Here is a 22,601-nt window from a genome sequence, read left to right as displayed (position 1 = left end):
AGAGATTGAAAAGAGTTTTGATGGAGGAGATTCATGGGGACCAAGCGGGCTTTCTCCCGAAAAGGCATTTGACGGATAACGTAAGGAATATAATTGACATTTTGGAGAAGCTGGAAGTGAATATAAATACCAAGGCTGTTTTGATATTTGTGGACGCTGAGAAAGCCTTTGACAATATATCTTGGAGTTTCATGTTGAAGAACCTCCGGGGGATGGGGGTAGGCCAAGGGTTTGAAAATGGTATAGGTGCAATATACTCTGAACAGAAAGCAAAATTAATTGTAAATAATGTGGTTACAGAAGGGTTCAAGATTGAAAAAGGGACATGTCAGGGGTGTCCTATCTCCCCACTACTTTTTATATCGGTCCTGGAGGTTTTGCTTAATATGATCAGGAGGGACCAGCTGGTTAAAGGGATCCAGGTCGGAGCTAAACAATACAAATTGAGAGCATTTGCAGATGACCTAGTACTTACATTACAAGAGCCAGAAGCTAGTACGAAAAGAGTTTTGGAAATAATTCAAGAGTTTGGTCAAATGGCAGGATTTACCGTATTTTTCGCACCATAGGGCGCACCGGACCATAGGGCGCACCCAGTTTTTTGGGGGGGAAATAAAGGGGAAAAATTATTTTCCCCCCCAGGCGCGGGGCTGGGGCGGGGGAAGCTTCCCCCGACCCCAGCCCCCAAACAGGCAGCTCTCTGCAAGCCGTGGGAGCGCTCCCACTGCTTGCGGAGAGGTCCGCGAAGCCTGGGCGCGCTGATCTCAGCGCGCGCAGGCTTCGGCATGCAGGCAAGTCTCCGCAAGCAGCGGGACCGCTCCCGCTGCTTGCGGAGAGATCCGCGAAGCCTGGGCGCGCTGAGCTCAGTGCGCGCAGGCTTCCGCATGCTGGCAACTCTCCGCAAGCAGCGGGACCGCTCCCGCTGCTTGCGGAGAGATCCGCGAAGCCTGGGCGCGCTGAGCTCAGCGCGCGCAGGCTTCGGCATGCTGGCAACTCTCCGCAAGCAGCGGGACCGCTCCCGCTGTTTGCGGAGAGGTCCGCGAAGCCTGGGCGCGCTGATCTCAGCACGCGCAGGCTTCGGCATGCTAGCAACTCTCCGCAAGCAGCGGGACCGCTCCCGCTGTTTGCGGAGAGGTCCGCGAAGCCTGGGCGCGCTGATCTCAGCGCGCGCAGGCTTCGGCATGCTGGCAACTCTCCGCAAGCAGCGGGACCGCTCCCGCTGCTTGCGGAGAGATCCACGAAGCCTGGGCGCGCTGAGCTCAGCGCGCGCAGGCTTCCGCATGCTGGCAACTCTCCGCAAGCAGCGGGACCGCTCCCGCTGTTTGCGGAGAGGTCCGCGAAGCCTGGGCGCACTGATCTCAGCGCGCGCAGGCTTCGGCATGCTGGCAACTCTCCGCAAGCAGCGGGACCGCTCCCGCTGTTTGCGGAGAGGTCCGCGAAGCCTGGGCGCGCTGATCTCAGCGCGCGCAGGCTTCGGCATGCAGGCAAGTCTCCGCAAGCAGCGGGAGCGCTCCCGCTGTTTGCGGAGAGGTCCGCGAAGCCTGGGCGCGCTGATCTCAGCGCGCGCAGGCTTCGGCATGCTGGCAACTCTCCGCAAGCAGCGGGACCGCTCCCGCTGCTTGCGGAGAGATCCGCGAAGCCTGGGCGCGCTGAGCTCAGCGCGCGCAGGCTTCCGCATGCTGGCAACTCTCCGCAAGCAGCGGGACCGCTCCCGCTGTTTGCGGAGAGGTCCGCGAAGCCTGGGCACGCTGAGCTCAGCGCGCGCAGGCCTGAGCATGCAGGCAACTCTCCGCAAGCAGCGGGAGCCCAGCGCTGGGCTCCCGCTGCTTGCAGAGAGGTGTGCGAAGCCTGGAGAGCGTGGGGGGTCTGTGCGCACCGACCCCTCTCACTCTCCAGGCTTCAGCGAAAGCCTGCATTCGCACCATAGGACGCACACACATTTCCCCTTCATTTTTGGAGGGGAAAAAGTGCGTCCTATGGTGCGAAAAATACGGTAAATTGAATAAGTTAAAGACTAAGGTATTGGAGAAAAATTTAACACAGGTTGAAAAAGAAAGGTTTCAGAATGAGACGGGGTTGACTGTGGTTAAAAAAGTGAAATACCTGGGTATAAATATGACAGCTAAGAATGTGAACCTATTTAAAGACAATTATGAAAAAACTTGGACAGAAGTGAAAAAAGATTTGGAGATTTGGTCAAACTTGAAGCTTTCCTTGTTAGGTCGAATTGCAGTTATAAAAATGAATGTGTTGCCAAGAATGCTGTTCTTGTTCCAAGCATTACAAATAATGGATAAAATGGACTGTTTCAAGAAGTGGCAGAAAGACATATCTAAATTTGTCTGGCAGGGCAAGAAGCCCAGAATTAAATTTAAGATATTAACGGATTCAAAGGAAAGAGGGGGGTTTGCCCTGCCAGACTTTAAACTGTACTATGAAGCGGCAGCTTTCTGCTGGCTAAAAGATTGGCTGCTTCTTGAAAACACAGACATTTTGGATTTGGAAGGTTTTAACAATATTTTTGGGTGGCATGCATATTTGTGGTATGACAAGGTTAAAGCACATAAAAGTTTTAAAAACCATATTGTCAGAAAAGCATTACTAAATGTCTGGGTCAGATATAAAGATTTGCTGGAAAACAAAACCCCAAGGTGGCTGTCGCCAATGGAAGCGAAGGCAGTTAAAAAGTTAAATATGGAGTCGAAATGGCCAAGATATTGGGAAATTCTGGAAAAGGAAGGGGACAAACTGAGATTGCAGAGTTTTGAGAAATTAAAAGAGAAGGTGAGAGATTGGTTGCACTATCACCACATAAATGAAGTGTTTAAAATGGACAGTAGAATTGGCTTCCAGGTGGAAAAATCAAAATTGGAGACTGAATTGTTAGAATCCAGTACTAAGAATCTGTCGAAAATGTACAACTTGCTGCTGAAATGGAATACACAAGATGAAACGGTTAAATCAACTATGATTAAATGGGCTCAGGACATTGGTCATAATATTTTGTTTGCTGACTGGGAAAAGTTGTGGACCACCGGGATGAAATTCACGGCATGTAATGCCTTAAGAGAAAATATTATGAAAATGATTTATAGGTGGTACATAACCCCAGTCAAGCTTGCAAAGATTTACCATTTGCCTGATAATAAATGTTGGAAATGTAAAGAAAAGGAAGGTACATTTTTTCACCTTTGGTGGACGTGCCCGAAGATTAAGGCATTCTGGGAAATGATCTATAATGAACTCAAAAAGGTATTTAAATATACCTTCACTAAGAAACCAGAGGCTTTTCTCTTGGGCATTGTCGGCCAAGGGGTGTTAAAGACGGATATAACTTTCTTTATGTATGCTACAACAGCAGCTAGAATACTCATTGCAAAGTACTGGAAGACACAGGATCTACCCACACTGGAAGAATGGCAGATGAAGGTGATGGACTACATGGGCTTGGCAGAAATGACGAGCAGAATCCGAAATCAGGGAAGAGAAGCAGTGGAAGAAGAATGGAAAAAATTTAAGGACTATTTAAAGAAATACTACAAAATTAATGAAAGTTAGAATGATGTTGGACTGGAAAGTAAATGGTTACTATTAGCAATGGTTAAGACAAGGAGAATAAGGAAGATTAGCTTAAATTTGAAGTAAAATAAGGGAAGATTTGCTGAGTAATTGATTAGAATTTGGAATACAGAAAAGGGAGGCATGAGGAAGTCGAGGAAGAAAGGTTTAAGAAATTAGGATATGAAATGGTACTTGTTTTTTTGTTTTGTTTTTTGTTATTGTTTGTTTACGTATTTGTTGTTGTTATGTATTGATTGTTTGTGTGGCTATAAAAATTGTTTAATAAAAATATTTTTTAAAAAAAAAAGAAACTCCTGCTAGGCTAGGGATGAGGCAGAAATTCAATTCAGTTTGCATCTGAAGGCAAATCTACCTAATTCACCCTTTCCAAAACAACACACAAAGTGAAACATAGCCACCCTTCAAAATTCAGACTTCTCTAAATTTTGCAGTGCAGCAAGCTGGTCCCAATCTATTAAGGGCTTGGTATACTAACAGTAGCACCTTGAACTTTGCCTGGTAACAAATCAGCAGCCAGCACAAATCTCTGAGCAGACAGGATCTCACTCCCACCAGCAGCTGTGTTGTAGCATACGGCACTAAGTACAGCTTCCATATCAAGCACAAGGGAAGCTCAGCATAGAGTTCATTGCAGTAATCCAACCTTAAATTACTTGCATAGTTAATACAGGTCACAGAATTTAGCCTCTCTCCAAATACGTATTTAGCAGAGAGCACCCTACAGCACATAGTCTGTACTCCCTGATTCAGAGGCACTATGCTTCTGAATCACTTGTGGCTGAGGAGCAAGAGGGGTGGACCTAAACAGACAGGACTTTGATAGGATCCAGCAGGGCTCTTCTGATGTTCTTGCATCCACACTGGCTTGTCAGTTGTGCAAGTTCTTCAACCCTGATTAACTATTGAGTCTTGCCTTCCCAGGATGCCCAGCTGATAAGACCATAACACAGGAGATGCTTGATGATGAGCTGATGCCTCTTTATTACAATAACGAGGAATTACGCCAGTGCTTGGATGACGCAACCCTGCAGGCCAATCTCAACAAGATCTCAAGTTATGCTTTCACTGAGGAGCAGTTGATGGTGCTTAAAGAAAAGCTGGACCGGGTAATCGATGTTTTGGCTTTCATAGTTTGCTAAGAGGGGCATGGAACTGGGGCTTGAGTTCAGCCATTGCTCATCTGAGACTGCACGCAAAGGAGAGTGGTCCAAGCAGGTCAATAGATTGAGGCCTTGCATTCTCTCTGTCTCTCTCTCTCTGTCTCTTTCACTCTGCTCTCACTCATTCATTGAGGTGAATGAGTCACTGCCCCACCAATCTCAGCCTGCCCTCAGCAAGCCCTCTCCCTGCCTGTCTCCTAACTAGGGAGGAAAAGTGGCACCGATGCCTTTCCTTCCCCATCTACCAGCTCTACCTGGTACGCCAGCCAAGACCCTACCTGCCTGGCACTGTCTCGCCAGATTGGTGCATGCTCTGGTTATCTCCCACTTGGACTACTGCAATGCGCTCTACGTAGGGCTACCTTTGAAGGTGACCCGGAAACTGCAACTAATCCAGAATGCAGCAGCTAGACTGGTGACCGGGAGTGGCTGCCAGTACCATAATACAACAGTCCTAAAGGATCTTCACTGGCTCCCAGTGCATTTCTGAACACAATTAAAAGTGTTGGTGCTGACCTTTAAAGCCCTAAATGGCCTTGGCTCAGTATACCTGAAGGAGTGTCTCCACCTCCATTGCTCAGCCCAGACACTGAGGTTCTCCTCCAAGGGTCTTCTGCTGATTCCCTCACTGCGAAAAGTGATGTTACAGGGAACCAGGAAGAGAGCCTTCTCGGCAGTGGCACCTGCCCCGTGGAACACCCTCCCGTCAGATGGCAAGGAAATAAACAACTATCTGACTTTTAGAAGACATCTGAAGGCAGCCCTGTTTAGGGAAGTTTTAAATGTTTAGTGTTTTATCATGTTTTTACTATTCTGCTACAAGCCACCCAGAGTGGCTGGGGAATCCTAGCCAGATGGGTGGGCTATAAATAATAAAGTTGTTGTTGTTGTTCCATCCTGCCTTAGTCTCATGCAGCCTTGTTTCTGTTACGCTCCAGTTCGTCCTCTGTGAAATGCCATGTTGTTTGCCTTGCTGTCATGAAATTATGTAACTAATGTAATATAAATAGTTAATTGTGTAAGTTAGGTTGCCAATATGTTATTTCACCCCATTAATTCAGTGCAAAGGAAAGATAATGCAAATTGCGGGTGGGGGCATAATCAGTTATGTGTTGTTTGTATATGGAAAGCTGTAGCACCAGCAAATATCGATTGAATTCACTTGATTTTTGTTCTGCACACGGGTTGAAAAAGTGAGCACCAGCCATTTCCTCTCCCCTTTTCTTCGTCATCAGAATTCCCTAACATTCCTGCTTCTTACTTCCAACCCATCGGGGGTGACTCTGCCTGTCATGGCCTCTGGAGTTGCCTGTTGTTGATCTCCTCTGCATTCCTTCCCTCCAATCCTGAAGGGCACCAGCTCTCGCTCTCTCTTGTTCTCTCTCTCTCTCTCTCTCTCTCTCTCTCTCTCTCTCTCTCACACACACACACACACACACACACACAATAAGGCAATCTGTCTCCTGATTGATGTGCGCTCTGAGAAAGGGCAAGAGGTGCTCCAGCAGCGTTCACAAACACTGATTTTTATTTTGCAACCCCTACAGATCTATCCTACTGGATATCCCGATTCGGTTATCCGTAGCATGGGAGGCATCCTCAGCCTAGTGACTCCTGAGGATATTAAGAAATGGAAGTTCAGCTCTCCAGACACCCTTGTTGCTTTGCTGGACAACGCACCTGATGATGAAGTGGTAACGTCAGCCTTAAAAGCACAGCCTCCCCAGATTTACTTCTTCCCCTCGTTTTCCAAACTAGAAGTTTATTTTGATTTTGTGAATCGCTTCCTAGAAGCAAAACATAAGGAAACATTTTTTTCTTCCTGACATTTTTTCTTCCTGACAGTAAGAGCTGTTCGACAGTGGAATTTGCTGCCAAGGAGTGTGGTGGAGTCTCCTTCTTTGGAGGTCTTTAAGCAGAGGCTTGACAACCATATGTCAGGAGTGCTCTGATGGTGTTTCCTGCTTGGCAGGGGGTTGGACCCGATGGCCCTTGTGGTCTCTTCCAACTCTATGATTCTATGATTCTATGATTCTATGATTTTACATGCGTAAAGAGGTGCATTTGGTTGCAAAGTTTTAGAGGGACGGCACTAAAATACACAGAGGTTATGATGCCTCTGTTCTCCTCTGCTTTTTTAACAGGTGGTAAAGTTAATGAGTGGGTGGCATTGTGGTCTAAACCACTGAGCCTAGGGCTTGCCGATTGGAAGGTTGGTGGTTCGAATCCCCGCACCGGGGTGAGCTCCCGTTGCTCGGTCCCAGCTCCTGCCAACCTAGCAGCTTGAAAGCACACCAAAAAGTACAAGTAGATAAATAGGTACCACTCCGGCAGGAAGGTAAATGGCGTTTCCTTGTACTGCTCTGGTTTCGGTGTTCCACTGCACCAGAAGCAGCTTAGTCATGCTGGCCACATGACCCTGGAAAACTGTCTGCTGACAAACATCAGCTCCCTCGGCCAGTAAAGCGAGATGAGTGCCACAACCCCAGAGTCGTTTGCGACTGGACTTAACTGTCAGAGATCCTTTACCTTTTTAAAGTTAATGAGTTGTTTCCCCTTCAGCCTACCCCAGTGCATTTTGGTGCCTCAGACCAGATTTCTGAATATTCAGAATACATAAAACGTTGCTAGAATGAGCCACAATGTGGAGACAGCACAGAGCATTCATAAGACTAGTTCAGCCGACCAAAATCCACTGGAAAAGTCATAGAAGTTGGCTCATAACATGTCGGACAACTGAGCCAACCTACTTCAATATTGCCTGATTGGCAGTTGCTCTCCAAGGTTTCAGGCAGGGGCCATTTCAGGCCATACCTGGAGATGCCATTGGGGATTGAAGCTGGGACCTTCTGCATGCCAAGCAGCTGCTCTGCAACTTTGCTGTGGAACATAGATGCTGCCTTATGTCCATCTAGTTCACTATTGCCAACACTGACTGGCAGCAGATCTCCAGAGTTACAGACAAATGACATTCCCAGTCCTACCTAGGACCTTCTGCATGCAAAGCAGGTGCTTTACCACTGGGCGATGGCTATTTTATCTGAAAGCCACCTGAGTCCCTGTCTGGGGGAAAGGCGGGATATAAATAAATATAATAATAATAATAGCTCTTCCCCAAAAAATATACATTTGCAGAATGGCCCTGAAACCCATTGTTTTCAAAGGTTGCTCAGGTTTGTGCAGGTTTGTGCATTGGGGGTGCCTGGCCATTGCGGTGAGACCCCTGAGAACATTTCCTTTTAGGACAAGGATAGAAATGGTAGAAATAGTAAAAGGTCAAAATAGTACACTTAGCTGAGTTTTGGCTAGTTCATTAAGCAGTGTCTTAGCTTTGCTCATGTAAGACATACTTACAAGCCAATCTGTTTTGGGTTGGAAATTATTTCTTTTAGGCCAGGGAGATTATTCAGCAATATGGCAAGTCCGGAGGCCAGTTTGATGCCACAGCTCTGGATGCTGTTGGGGGACGTTACATGTGCTCCTTGACCCAAGGCCAGCTTAAAACGATCACAGAGAAGGCTATCAAGTGAGTAAACTCCTTTGACATTCTTCATCTCTTAGCAAGAAAAGAGGTCCACTTTCCGCTTAGCAAATGGCTTTTCCGCAAAGAATACCAGGAACTGTAGTGTGGAGAGTCATTAAGAGACCCTAGTCCTCTCACGGTGCTACAATTCTCAAAGTTCCTTGGGAAGGTTATACCACTCTGGGAATTGTAGCTCTGGGAGGTCCCCTAACATCTCTCAGCACCCTTAACAAACTACATCTCCCAGGATTCTTTGGGTGAAGCCATGACTGTTAAAGTGGTATCACAGCATTTTAAATGTATTGTCAAGCACGGGAGTTCACCTCTCCCTTCTGGTGGTTCAACGATAAGAATTAGTTAGCATTTGGTAGATTTATTGTCCTTTTATTACAGCATTATGTTGCAATCACAAACAGGCAACCCTCCTCAAGGATATCAGTTGCCTACTCTGACTCCTCCCCACTTCCGCAGCAAGAAGTACACCAACGAGAATTTCCTTCCCCCCACCCCCGTGTCTCCTTTGTTCTCTGACATGCTTGGACCTCTGAGTTCGGGGGGAGGGAGGGGGGTCTCCCCCACTCTTGATTGATGTATCGCCCAGCTGCTCCCTCCTTTCTGGTTTTCTGGTTGCTTAGCTACTATCTCATAGCTGGGTAGCTCCTCTCTCAACTGAGCAGCTTCTGATATTCCCCCTCCTCCTCTTCTGTTAGGAGCTGATCTCCCTGTAATTGCATTCCCCAGTCTTCCGATCCAGACCAGCCCCTGACATGTATAGTGTGCAGGTGGGATGGTAATGGGAGAGGCAGAATCCAGGGGTGCTACTTGATTATTAAGATCTTGGGTCTTCCAGCGTGGGCCTTTAGGTTATGTGCATTACTTCAGTTTTATAGCGCACAATTTCTCTTCACATATTGTATTTTATTCTGTTACAATTTGAATCCCATAGAATTCCAATCGTAATACAATATGGGAAATAAAAGAAGCAATTAAAGTACAACTAAAATTCAATATGTATATTCAGTGTAATGGATGTGCAGCCTCCCATCTTCACAAATCCACAAACATAAAGTGCATTGGGGTGGCCTCAGGCCAATCCCTGCCTCTCAGCCTAAACTACCTCACAGGGTTGTTGTGGGGATTAAATCAGCCCCACCCTGGGGTCCTTGGAGAAAAAGGTGGGATATTAATGAAATAATATATAAACAAAATACTGGTGACCCATGGACCACAGTTTGGGGGCCCCTGGAGGTTTATAAACAGAGGTTGGATGGCTGTTTTTCAGAGATTCTTTTGCTGTGATTCCTGCAATGGAGGGGTTGGACTAGATGACCCTTGGCGTCCGTTCCAACCCTAGAATTCTATGGTTCTATGACCTAGTGAGCTCAGCTCTTCAACCCCTTCATTCCAGTGAATAATAAGCAAAGCTGAGAGAAATGTGGAAGGGCTCGGAAACTCGCTCACCTCTTCTTTCCTCTCCCTCCTTGCCTTTCTTGAACAGGAGTGCCAAGACCCTCAACATTGGTGGGTGTCCTCAGACTACCAAGGATATCCTGTACCCAAAAGCCAAGAGGGCTTACTCTGACCGACACAACGAGTTCCCTGCTTACTATAACCTCATCAAGCCATACCTGGGTAAGTCACAGCATCATTTTCGGAAACACCTTTGCAGTCTAGGATGAGCATTGCAGTTTGTGGAAATGCAACTTGAAAGCAGCAGATCAGCTTATCCATTCGGTTAAATGGGGACACTGCCCCACTAACCTCAATCTGCCCTCCCGCCCACCTTCTTACTTAGAGATGGAAGAATCTGTCAATTTAAAACAAATGCACATATTAGGGTATGTGCATGACAGCATAGTGAAAATAACATACAAAGATGCATTAGATTGGAGAAATTTTCTTGCAAGTATGCATATAGTTGTCACAACTGCATGCAACTCTTTATTAGGAGAATTTTGCACTAAAGTTTTGCACTAAAATTTTATGAGGGTGTTTTGTTTTGTTTTTAATAAAACTCACAAACTGATGCAGAAATGTTGATAATTTAAGTTTGGAAAAATGAGAAACCAAGAGAACCGAAATTGGTATATTTGTCCATCCCTAGCCTTGAACACCACCATTATGTCTGGTTTGGAACAAATTTTATTTCCTCACCATCCCTATTTGCAGGACTGAGAAAATTAAAACAATGTTGTGGGTTTCATGGGGGTTGGTCTGAATGATACCCTGAGCTCCTTCCAATTCATTGGGTGCTGTACTCAGTGAGGGTTAGAATCTAAGAGCAGAGGTTGCTGGCCTGGTCAGACAAGTTTATTTGTAAGACGGCGACCTTAGCCGGCCACTTAAGAGCATCCCAATAGAACGAGCTGGGTTGCAGGAGCTACAACTAAGTGATAGCACCCTACAGGCTAATAGGTGGGCCTTTCCTCCAGCCCCCTCACCTAGCTGCTAGGCAGGAAAACAAGAGCCAAAGTAGCTGAACTGGGAACAGGCTAGAAGCTGGATACACAGAGACATGCTTGCTCTGTGCTGGATCCAAAGCTGGGACTACTGGAAAATTTAAAGACACCGTGAAGAGTTGGGGACTTTCACATGTAAAGAGTTGCCTTTATTAGGGAACTTTGCAATTCAGTTCTAAGCATAACTAAAAGATCTCTTTCATTGACTCAAGAAAGGTTGGCAATGTATAACCATCAAGTTTTCACCAAGTTTTCTTCTTACAGGAGGTGCTCCGGGTGAGGATCTGAGGGCGCTCAGCAAAAATAATGTCAACATGGACATCAACACTTTCAAGGGCTTGCGAAAGGACGCCGTGATGGTGAGTGGGATAACGCCGTAGGGCTGAAGATGGCAGGGCTGGCCTGCCCATGAGGCAAGGTGAGGCAGTTGCCTCAGACAGCAGATACGGCTGGCGGCCAGCTCCTCCACATCCTGCCTCCTCCTCCATGCCCGCCACCACCTAGTACAAGTCATTTTATTACAGTCAATGGCCAGTATCAAGGCAAATACACCAATTACAAAATTTAAAAACAAAATCAGATGATGTAAAATCACATATACCTAAAAAAGGCAGTTCTAGGTCACCATTTATCAGTCAGAAAGGAAATCTTCTGACCTAGGAATGTCCATCGGTCAGTACATTACACTAATCCTGGGTGCTAATTATTATAAGTCGTATTTTTATTGCTGCTGCACAAAACTTGGCCACCTTGAATGTTATAACAGGATTAATAGCTAGGATGTTAAGACAATAGCTAGGATAATATCTCTGGCCTCCTTTTGCTCCTGCCTTCAGCACAGAGTGGTTGTGGCTTCAGGGGAGGAGGCAACAGTGAGGGAGGGCTGTGGAAGATGAGGAAGAGGTGGGGGTGGTATTTTCTGTCTCTCCTGAAGCGGCAAAACATCCTGGGCTGGCTGTGGAAAGCGACCTTCAGAAAGAGCATCAAAATAAAATGAAATGAAATTTATCAGAGCACAATTCAGTCTTTGACTGGGCTTCTCTATCAGTCCCTGGGGGATTTCTATAGATCACACCCCAGCCTTCTCATGTAACTATACCGGGAGTGGTGTTGCTAACAAACTTGCACCTACAGCAACAATTGGAGCACTTTGGAAGTTCCTCTCAGTGAACGAAAGAGAGAGAAAGAGTGGGCCATATACACATACACACATATATATATATCCTTTGCCACTTACATTCGCAGTTGGAGCTTTTGAATCCCAGCAGGGTAGACACTGCCTATAACCATCTCCCTTTGACTCATTTCACAGCAACTAAAACCCACCGATGTCAAACACTTGCTGGGGATGAATGTAGCAGAGCTGAAGACTCAAGAGAACGATCCCTTCGTAAGAGACTGGATCGTGAAGCAGAAGCAGTCTGAGCTGGACAGCCTGGGCCTTGGGCTCCGAGGGGGGATCCCTGACGGATACATTGTTGTGCCTGACGAAGAAAAGAAACGTAAGAAACGGGGGGCATTTGCTTTCGAGGGGGTTTAAATTCCAATGATGTAGGAGGTAAATGATCCACAACTATAATAAAAGCTCTCCAGCTTGAGAATCAGTATATAGGAATTATGAAAATGTCTCCAGGTGTCTTTTTTGTGTATACAGTGGTACCTCTGGATACAAACTTAATTCGTTCTGGAGGTCCATTCTTAACCTGAAACTGTTCTTAACCTGAGGTACCACTTTAGCTAATGGGGCCTCCCGCTGCCGCCGCACCGCCACCATGCGATTTCCGTTCTCATCCTGGGGCAAAGTTCTCAACCCAAGGTACTACTTCCGGGTTAGCGGAGTCTCTAACCCGAGGTGTTTGTAATCCAAGGTACCACTGTACAGATATATGTACTACTTTATTTATTCATCATTTATTTATATTTGAAATCTGCCCTTCCTAGAAGAAGTTCAGACAGTGCACATTCCCCGCCCTGCCCCCATTTTAATTGCACAACAACCCAGTAAGGTAGTGACTAGCCCAAAACCACCACAGAGTTAGATGGGATCCCAAAGGTTATCTAATTCAAACCACTGCATAAGCATCCCTGATCAATGGCCATCCAGGTTCTGTTTAAAAACTTCTTACAAAGGAGAACTGGCCACTTCCCAAGAGAGTCACTTCCACTGTCAACCAACTAAAACTGTTGGGAAATTCTTCCTTATGTTTAGCCAAAAATACCCTCTCTGCCCCATTAATTTTTTTTGTACTTTAAACCCATTGGTTTGAGTTCTACTCTGTGGAGCAATGAAAAGCTATTTTGCTCCATCATCACTATGACTGACAACTCTTCTGAATGTTTGGAGATGGCTGCCATATCGCCTCTTAATCCCGTCTTCTCCAAGTGTACACACCATGCACTTAAATCTCATTTAAATCAGATTGCCTCTCTCAAAAACGCATGGGTACTGCTGTTTGTTCAGGGTGCTGGGAATTGTAGCTCTGTGGGTGGGGGTACACTACAGTTCCCGGGATTCTTTGGGTTGGAGCCATGTATGACTTGTCTCCCGGAGACAAGGGCTATTAATTAATACTAGCCATGATGGTTGTAAGGGACGCAGGTGGCGCTGTGGGTAAAACCTCAGTGCCTAGGACTTGCCGATCGTATGGTCGGCGGTTCGAATCCCTGCGGCGAGGTGAGCTCCCGTCGTTCGGTCCCAGCTCCTGCCCACCTAGCAGTTCGAAAGCACCCCTAAGTGCAAGTAGATAAATAGGTACCGCTTTATAGCGGGAAGGTAAACGGCGTTTCCGTGCGCTGCGCTGGTGCTGGCTCGCCAGAGCAGCTTCGCCACGCTGGCCACGTGACCCGGAAGTGTCTTCGGACAGCGCTGGCTCCCGGCCTCTTAAGCGAGATGAGCACGCAACCCCAGAGTTGGTCACGACTGGCCCGTACGGGCAGGGGTATCTTTACCTTTATGATGGTTGTGCTCTACCACCATGGTTCTGAACACCAGTTACTGGAAGCCACAGAAGGGGAGAGTTGCTGTTGCACTCAGAGGTCCTGTTTGTGGGCTACACATTGAGGCATCTGGTTGGCCCCATGACAACAGGATGCTGGACTAGACAGGGCATTGGCCTGATCCAGCAGGCTCTTCTTAGCTTCCTGTGCCTGTCCCCTTCTGCTTCAGAGTTCTCACTCTTTCTCCTGGAAAATGAGGAATCTGACTATAGAGTCATAACGATGTTGTTTCTTGTTTCTCCAGAGACCTCCGGAGCGCCCCGTGCAGCCACCATTGCCCATCTCCTGCACCTCTTCCCTGCGTTCCTCCTGACTCTGTTGCTGGCTTCTTTCCTTTCATGAAACTCTCCTGCTCTAATCAAAAAACGGGCAATGTGGTAATGATGATCGGTCTCATTTTGCTGCCATTTTCTATCAACTTTCAACTTTGCCTGTGGTGGGAAGAACAAGAATACCCTTAGGGAAGTGGGTGAAGGAGATTATTTTAGGAAGTCAAACAGAATCCATTCCGGAAGTCCATTCGACTTCCAAAACGTTCAGAAGCTGTGTTGGATGTTTGGGTTCCAAAGACCGTTCGCAAACCGGAACACTCACTTCCGGGTTTGCAGCATTCAGGAGCCAAAACGTTTGACTCGCAAGGTGTTCGGGATCCAAGGTGCGACTGTGTGTGTGTGTATATATACAGACATACATATATAGATATGTAAGCCACCCTGGGATCTTAGGGTAAAGGATGGGTGTTTAATAAATAATAATAATAATAATATGTAGAATGCTTCATTCAGTATCATTTGCAAAGTAGGAGCTTCATAGCCTGAGCTATGATGAGACACCAGGACCTGTATAAATTATGCAAATAATGTAGAATTAGCTGCTTTTGTCCAACTTACATGGTTTGTTTCTGTAAGCTATAGGGGGTGCAGCAAGGAGCAACCTTGAGCTCTAAAGCACCACCTTCTGAAGTGCTGGCTGCTCATCCCACACAGTCCCTGGGCTTTAAGCTTAACCTGGCAATGCCCAAATATTTTCAAGCAGAAAGGCCACAACTCAGTGGGTAGAGTGGGTGATTGGCACACAGAAGGTCCCGGGTTCAATGGCACTTCCAAGCAAGGCTGGTAGAGAACCACGCCTGAAATCCTGGGGAGCTGCTGCCAGTCAGTGTAGAGAATAATGAGTTAGTCGGACCAGTAGTCTGACCTAAGTTCCTCTGCCTTTGGCAAACAGGGAAGGGGTGGGAATTAAATCTGCAGCCCTTGGGATTTTGTGCGACACAGAGTTGCATACTTCTCACTTTCTCTGAGCTCAGAAGAAATTTCAGGAGCAGGTTTAGAGGGTTGCTTTTCTTTCAGAGAAGAGAGTACAGATGTGTTGTGTTGAGGTTAGAGCTAGATGAATTTGTCAGTTTCCATTTCCTCCCTCTGTTTCTCAATCTTCCGGTCTTAAATTGAGTTTATCACATTTCTGCATCAGTTTCCAGTATTCCAATATTTCAGAATTTAGTTTGCTTGCAAAAATATACTATGAGAAATGCAGTTTCACCTAATATGGGGAAGGACCACAGCTCAATTGTAGAGCACCTGCTTTGCATGCAGAAGGCACCAGGTTGAATCCCCATGGCATCTCCAGATGGGGATGGGCTGGGAAAGACTCCCTGCTTAAAACCCTGGAGAGATACTGCCAGTCAGTGTGGACAATACTGAGCTAGATGAACCAGTGGTCCAACTCAGTATCAGGTAGCTTCCTGTGCAATATGATGCACGCTGGTTTGTTATTTCACTTATATATGCATTTTTGTTTGGGGAATTAAATTCAGAGCAGTAGCAAATTTTGAAACCTAGCTTTGTTTCAGTCACATCCTGCTTCAGGAAGTGTGAATTAATTTCAGTTTATTAACAGAGAGAAGAGATAGAAAGGAAGTAGGCTACTCCAAGCATTATCAGCATCCTAAAAATCAGCAACAACCCATTATTTTCCTCAAGGCTGCTTCTGCCCAGTTAACTCCAGCGACATGAAGTCTGCTTTTCTTGCAAAACATGCAAAAGCTGTCTTTTTCAGTCCTCTTTCCCCACTGCAGATGAAGAGAACCTTCATGCTTAAGCAAAAATTCCCTTTAGCTGCCAAGAAAGATAAAACTTTCCATGTTAGACCAATGAGTCCAGGGCCAGCCCCAAACATTTTGAAACCTGAGGCAAAACAAAAAATGGCGCTCCCCTCCCCACCAGGGATGAAGATGGGAGTGGAGATTGACATCAGGAGCAAAGTTCTATATTGGGATCCACTGCCCCTCTGAATCCTGCCGCCTGAGGCAGTTGCCTCAACTTACCCCATGGGTGGGTCGGCCCTGAATGAGTCCATAGGATTTCCTAATGCCACACACAATCCTTGCAGTATGATTGCTGATGCACAGAATGCACGTTATACAATCATATGATCAATCAGCTGACCAGAAGTGCCTTCACCACAGCAGACACCCAGAAGTCTCCAGAAATGTCATAGTCAGTCCAGCTAACCAAGAGAGTAAAGGGAAATGCTCTGGTTGGAACTGTCTTGGGCCATGAAGAAGAACCTGCTGAGCTCAAGACTTCTTTCTAACCAGGGGGAAGACACCAGTCAGCTGACTGGGCCCGTCACTCTGCACCAACTGGGTGAGCAAGTGAGATGGACTTGGAAGGCATTGTTGCAGCCTTCTGGACAAGCATTGCAAGCTGATTCTAGCCCTGGGAAGAGAGGGGCTTACGTCAGTCTAGCAGGGGAGGCTTCTCTTGAGGACTAGGTGCCTGCTTGTTTCGTAAATTGTTTGCTGGGGAAATGTGAAAGGGCTGCAACTCAAAGGCAGGCAGGTTGGGGATCAGTGTTAGAAAAGGGTAAGGCAATAACAGAAAATCCGCTGGGGAAAGCTAAGGACACCCGATGCTATATAACCTGTTCTTTTGACTCATATAAATGGCTTATATGTATTGTGCAAAATAAACATCTGGTCATCCTCTCTAATATGGCTGCTGTGTCTTTGGCATTCCTGGTGTAAGATGTCACACTGACTTCTAAAACAGGGCTGGGGAACCTCAGGCACAGGGTCACATGTGTGCGCCCCCTACCTCATGCCTCTCTATATGGACCTCAGGATTCTACAAGTCTCCCCAGACCACACCCCCTGTCCCTAGGCCACACCCACCGGCGCCCCTGCCTCACACCCTCCAGTGCTCTGGCATGACTGGGATGTTTCCTTGAACTCTGATAATGCCTCTTGCTTGCCTGGATGGAGGAAAGAGAGAGTGGGTGTGTTGAATGTAGCCTACTGTCCAAAGGGTCATATCCACCACTGTGCCCACTTTTTCTTCTGGCCTGCCCATCTTCGCTCCTTCCTCACTGCCTGTGTTGGAGTTGTCCTTTGGGAACTCCCTTAAAAGGAGGAACGGAGAACCTGCAGCACTCTAGAAGCTGTCAAAATATAATGCAGAGGTATAACTTGACCTAGGAGGAACATAATTCTGCATTTTATAATTTGTTCCCCACCCCCACTTCACTCTAATTTTAGCCACAAGGGGTTGTTAAAGTTCATTTGGGCCTCAGTTTGCATGGTTGGGTAGACATTGTGTCAAAAACTGTGTTGATATATGTATTCAATTTATTTCCCCCACTCTCCAGCCCTTCTGCCTCCCACCCCAGCATTCCAAAGGGGGGGGGATGTGTAAACATCAAAGCCAGTCAAAATTTAAACCAATTTTTTAATTTATTTTTTAACACGTTATTGAAATTAAACAGAAAGTTATTTCCGCAGAAAGCAACTTTGTGACATTAAGGAACTTGAACAATTTAGGAGGGAGAAGGAAAACAGCTGGACTCTTTTAAGATCAGTGAGCATGAGATTTAGAGAGGTATACAATGGAGTCTGGAAGTTATATCAATTAAGAGCTTCAGGTGAGCTTTCCATTACTTCTATCAGAACCTAAAACTCTTTCAGTGGTAAAGAGGGAGGGGTGATATCTGTCATTTTGGATTCCATCAGTTTCTCATTTTTCTAATCAAGTTCTGTTCCCCACATTTCCATATCAGTTTGCAATTATTTTTTCAGCATTGTAATATTAATTTATACGAACATACACATTTTTGCAAAGCAATTTCCCCCTTGCATTTCCACGTGTTATTTTCTGATAATATATGCATATTTATTTATGCACTTTACCCTTGTTTATGCATCATTGTACATATTACTTGGAAAACCGCTTTGCAAAATCTGGAAAAGTGAATTCCAAAGGATGGCTGAGTTTCCGTTCGCGTATTGTTTTGCAAAATGCAAAGTAAGTGGCTTCATCTTTAAATGCAAACTACGGTAAATCACATTTGTCTCCCATTCTTCAATGTGACTAATGTCACATCTGGATCATGGCAGTTTTGAATAAGGACACACTCAGTATTCCCACCTTCTGAATTCAACAGTTGGGCAGAAATCTGTTGTTGTTTATTATCAGCCACTGCAAGTTTCTCAAGCTTCTGGTTTTGGTGATTGGTACCTGATGTTCCCTGAAACTTTGGCCAACATGCTACAGCCAAGTCCAATGAAAATACCTATTGCTAATGTGCAGTATAGCACAAAATATACAGAGTTCTTATTTAGGATTAACATAGGATTAAGATGCCTCCTTCCTTTCAAGGTAGTGCCTCTGCTGCACAATAATCAACTTTCCCCAGCATTCAAGACACTGGATGCTTCCAAGCAGTTTTTGTTTTCGGATGAGGTTCAGTCACATGCCAGAAAATTCAGGTTGCGTAATTATAGATGGATGGGACTCAGACCTTGGGCGGTAGGCTGCCCACAAAGGGAAGGAAGAACTGAGAAGGGACATGTCAATTTGAGTTCCCTCAGTTCTCATTTTTCAATCTTAAATTCAATCATCCACATTTCTACAAAAAATTGACATTTTTTTAAAAAAAACCCTAATGTACTCTTTGTGCATTTATCCTAATAAACACATTTTTCTATGCATCTTTGACTCAAGCACATGTTTTGCAAGCAATGTTCCCTAATACAATGCATTTTTTAAATATTAGTTTCATTTTAATGCACAATTATCCAAAATAGATGCATTTTTGTAAACGTGAGTCGGTTGGAGCACTAGATTGCAAAATTCAGAGAAGTGCAAATTTCAAAGGATGGCTGTGTTTCAGTTTTTGCATTGATTCAGAAAGTGCAGACTAAGTAGGTTTGCCTTTAAATGTGAACTGAATGAAACAGAACTGGGTCTCTGAATAGAACAGCCTGGCCACTTAACCAGCACAAGCAGGGCCTGGGTGAGACAGGAGTCCACTCTCCACATGTGATTTACAGCAACTGGTATTCAGAGGCAGACTGTCTCCAACAGTGGAAGCAGAAGGCAGCCATCATGACTAGTAGCCAAGGGGAAGAGAAAGCGGTTTGCTTTCTGCTAGGTTCCCAACTCTTCAAGCTGACTGATGGGTGGGCTGAGCAAAGCCAGTCTTCTTGCTTCCCCTTGCTCGGAACCAACCTGAGGTGCTGATGGTGCAGTTCTGGTTACTAACACAGGCCCAGAAAGGAATTCAGGAGCACAGCTGTTCCAGGAGGCTCAACAGACCAGGATCCAGCATGCACAGAGGACAGGAAAGATGGTGCTGGATCTCAGCACTACCTTGAGTGTGGAAGTGTCACCATAACAAAATGAGGGTCGAGAGAAACACAGCGGCTTTGCAGCAGGCAAAATTTGCATTACACACAGGGCAGTTACTATGCACATAAAAGTCAGAAGAGACCCACAGTCCAGAGAGCATTGGCGTTTGATCCATGGGTTCCAAACGGCTCCCCTTGTAGAACTTCAAAGCTCTTGCCTTTGCCGTCCCCAGTTACTGCCGGGAGGTGCGAGGAAGCAAAAATACCCTCAGAGAAGCCTCCTCTGAAGTGGGATTCCAACCACAAGGGACAATGTCAGAAGAAGACAGGTGGAGGTTAAGCAGGAAGATGATCCTGGATGGAGAAAGCAGAGGGGTAATTCAAATGAGCCACTGTTGTTTTTGCATTCAAGATCCTCAGATTTGCTAGAGGACTGGAAATTCTACACTGTAAATGCCCTTTCCTCACCATGGATTATGCAAAAAATAATGTACAAAATAGAGATCAGATTTCCACGCCCTAGGGTTTTGTTCTAAGCTTCAGACACTTTGGAGGAGCCTCCATAGACCCACTAGGCCTCGGAGGGGAACCAAATCCACCTTTTCTGGGCCAAATATCACATATGTAGCCTTAAGGGCTGTTGTTTTCAGAACACAAGAGCTGTTCTGTGAAAGATGATGTACATCAAATTCTGAATGAACTTGAATGCACTTTCTCACCCTCCCCTGCTAATATGCCTGGTGTTGTTGGGTAAGTCTGTTCAGCCACAGCCTTTTCAGTGGAAGGAAAGCTGCCTTGCACCACATCAGACCATCCAGCTCAGTATTGCCTACACTGATTGGCAGCGGCATTCCAGAGTGTTAGGCATTGGACATACTGAGCTCTAACTGGAGATTCCGGGAATTGAACCAGGGACTTTTTGCATACAAAGCAGATGCTCTACCACTGAGCCATGGCCCTTCCTCATAATTTAGAACATTGTTTCCCCCCGATAAGTCAGTCTAGTCCCTTCACAGAGGTCATTCCACCATGAAGGTGCTATTAAGGTAGAGATTCCCTGCCCTTAGACATGATAAATATTTAGCAGATATTTAAATCATAGGCACTTACCATGTAGCGGCTGAAGATTGATGTAGCCATTGGGTGTTGGCTGCAATGGTGGTTTCGTTCTCGAAGGTGTTCTGCTGGTGGCTCTCCTTGTGGTTTGAGGTGAGACGGGCCCTAGTGAGACTCCTGCCTTAGGGGATGTTTCTGGAACATGAACGGTAGTCTTGCTTGAAGCAGTTGACATCGTTTCCTTCATTTTTGTGGCAGCACTGAGAGGTGCTGGGGTTGTGGTATTTGGCATGGGCTTAGGTGGTGCTGAAGGCCTTTCAGAAGATGTAGCAGTCATGCCAGGCATAGCGGAAGTTCCATTGCTGGTGCCAACTGTGGTTGCATTTGCACTATGAGTGTGGTTTGTGCTGATGGCAGGTGTGTAGGAAACAGTTGCACTGATGACAGTAGTCACATTGGTGACAGAGGTAAGGAGACCTGTATCGTTGATCGTGGTGGTGTCGGAGGCTGGTGTGGTGTTGATGGCGGCAGTCAGATTGGTCTCCATTGCAGTGATAGGGAGACTTGTATCATTGATCGTGGTGGTGTCAGACGCTGGTGTGGTGTTGATGGCGGCACTCAGATTGGTCTCCATTGCAGTGGTAGGGAGACTTGTATCATTGATCGTGGTGGAGTTGGAGACTGGTGTGGTGTTGGTGGCGGCAGTCAGGTTGGTCTCCATTGCAGTGATAGGGAGACTTGTATCGTTGATCGTGGCAGTGTTGGAGACTGGTGTGGTGTTGGTGGCGGCAGTCAGGTTGGTCTCCATTGCAGTGGTAGGGAGACTTGTATCATTGATCGTGGTGGAGTTGGAGATTGGTGTGGTGTTGGTGGTGGCAGTCAGGTTGGTCTCCATTGCAGTGGTAGGGAGACTTGTATCGTTGATCGCAGTGGTTTCAGAGGCTGGTGTGGTGTTGGTGGAGGCAGTCAGGTTTGTGTCCACTGCAGTGGTAGGGAGACTTGTATCATTGATTGTGGTGGAGTTGGAGGCTGGTGTGGTGTTGGCAGTCACGTTGATGCCTGTTGCAGAGGTAGGGTCAGGTATTCCACTGACAGTATCATTTGAGGCAGTTGTGACATTGGAGGAGGTAGCCATTATTTTGGTGGAAACTGCAATGGTGGAGTCTATCGGGATGGTAGGAAAAGTCGTGCTATCAGTTCCGGTGCCGCTGGAATCTGCTGAACCTCTGCCAGAGGTAGTTGTGTTGACATCTCTTGCTGTGGGAGGGGCCGATGTTCCACTGATGATATCATCTGAAGTAGCTGTGACACTGGATGAGATAGCTGGGACTTGGGTGGAGAAAGCAACTCTGGGATCTATGGCGACCCTTGTGTGGGTGATGTTGGTGGAGGCAAAAGAGGTTTCATTGGCCGCAGTGCTGGTGTCAAAGAGTGGTGTTGAAAGGGGTTGCATAGCAGCACTGCTGCTGGAGAACACTGCTATATTGTCACCAGAGGTCACTGAGTCACTTGTGGCAAATGAGGTTGACCCCGTACTGGGAGCAGTAGGAGGATCAGCTGTTGGAGTGTCAATGGGTGTTGTAGACTCGGAGGCATCTGCTACTGTGATGCTGGTTGCTGTGGAGGACAGAGAGGTCATCCCTCCTCTCAGACCAATCTCAAGAGTGTCCAGTTCAGACTGAAAATGGCTCTTGATCCACAGGGCTACCGAAGGATCATTCTCAACTTCTTTCAAATCAGGCAAATTTACACCAAGCAACCCTTTCACATCCTGGACGCTCAGTTTCTGCAATACATTTGTGATACCTTTGCTCATTCGGGCAGGTCCCTGTGTTTTAATTATGATTTCCCCCAGAAAATGACCTTTCTAGTCTGCTCTTGCTTCTCTCCACTTTAAAAGCATTAGAAATGCAACCCTGGGTCTACACTACAAGCCAGCATCAGTTCCAATACTCTTCTATTATCGTAGCATCTCCTATTACAGTTTGATGAGGGTGGCGTGAGAATGAGAATCCTCTGTTAGAGACCCTGCACCCCATATCATGAAATTATTCCTCACCCACCCCCTACAGTGTTCCCTGAAACAGATAAATAATGGTTAATTCTGCTTAATTGTCCTTTTAAATGTGTTTGTGGGAGGGAGGGTTGGTTTGGTTTGTTCTTGTTTTTATTATGTATTTTGTGTTTTTATCTTGTGTTTT

At 46.2% G+C, this 22,601-nt stretch overlaps 1 protein-coding gene and 1 long non-coding RNA gene across 2 annotated transcripts in view; one reads left to right on the top strand and one right to left on the bottom strand.

The window, feature by feature from the left end:
* Window positions 1-15,177, top strand: part of MSLN (mesothelin) — a 33,799-nt gene extending 18,622 nt beyond the window's left edge. Inside the window, exons 14-20 of the mRNA XM_053365852.1 lie at window positions 4,504-4,688; window positions 6,290-6,436; window positions 8,135-8,268; window positions 9,764-9,897; window positions 10,989-11,083; window positions 12,037-12,226; window positions 13,966-15,177. Coding sequence (XP_053221827.1) covers window positions 4,504-4,688; window positions 6,290-6,436; window positions 8,135-8,268; window positions 9,764-9,897; window positions 10,989-11,083; window positions 12,037-12,226; window positions 13,966-14,063 — 983 coding nt within the window. The 3' untranslated portion in view covers window positions 14,064-15,177. The remainder of the gene's footprint in view (window positions 1-4,503; window positions 4,689-6,289; window positions 6,437-8,134; window positions 8,269-9,763; window positions 9,898-10,988; window positions 11,084-12,036; window positions 12,227-13,965) is intronic.
* A 2,255-nt stretch (window positions 15,178-17,432) lies between these two features.
* Window positions 17,433-20,554, bottom strand: LOC128402073 (uncharacterized). The gene is made up of 2 exons (XR_008327598.1): window positions 20,455-20,554; window positions 17,433-19,698 (listed from the first exon to the last, which is right to left on the bottom strand). It is a non-coding gene; the product is annotated as an uncharacterized LOC128402073 (long non-coding RNA).
* Window positions 20,555-22,601: the final 2,047 nt, after the last annotated feature.

The sequence above is a fragment of the Podarcis raffonei genome, chromosome 14 (assembly GCF_027172205.1).
Source record: "Podarcis raffonei isolate rPodRaf1 chromosome 14, rPodRaf1.pri, whole genome shotgun sequence".
In the NCBI taxonomy this organism is placed as follows: domain Eukaryota; kingdom Metazoa; phylum Chordata; class Lepidosauria; order Squamata; family Lacertidae; genus Podarcis; species Podarcis raffonei.
Note: the sequence above shows the minus strand (reverse complement) of the source record. Positions and strands in the feature narration are given on the sequence as shown.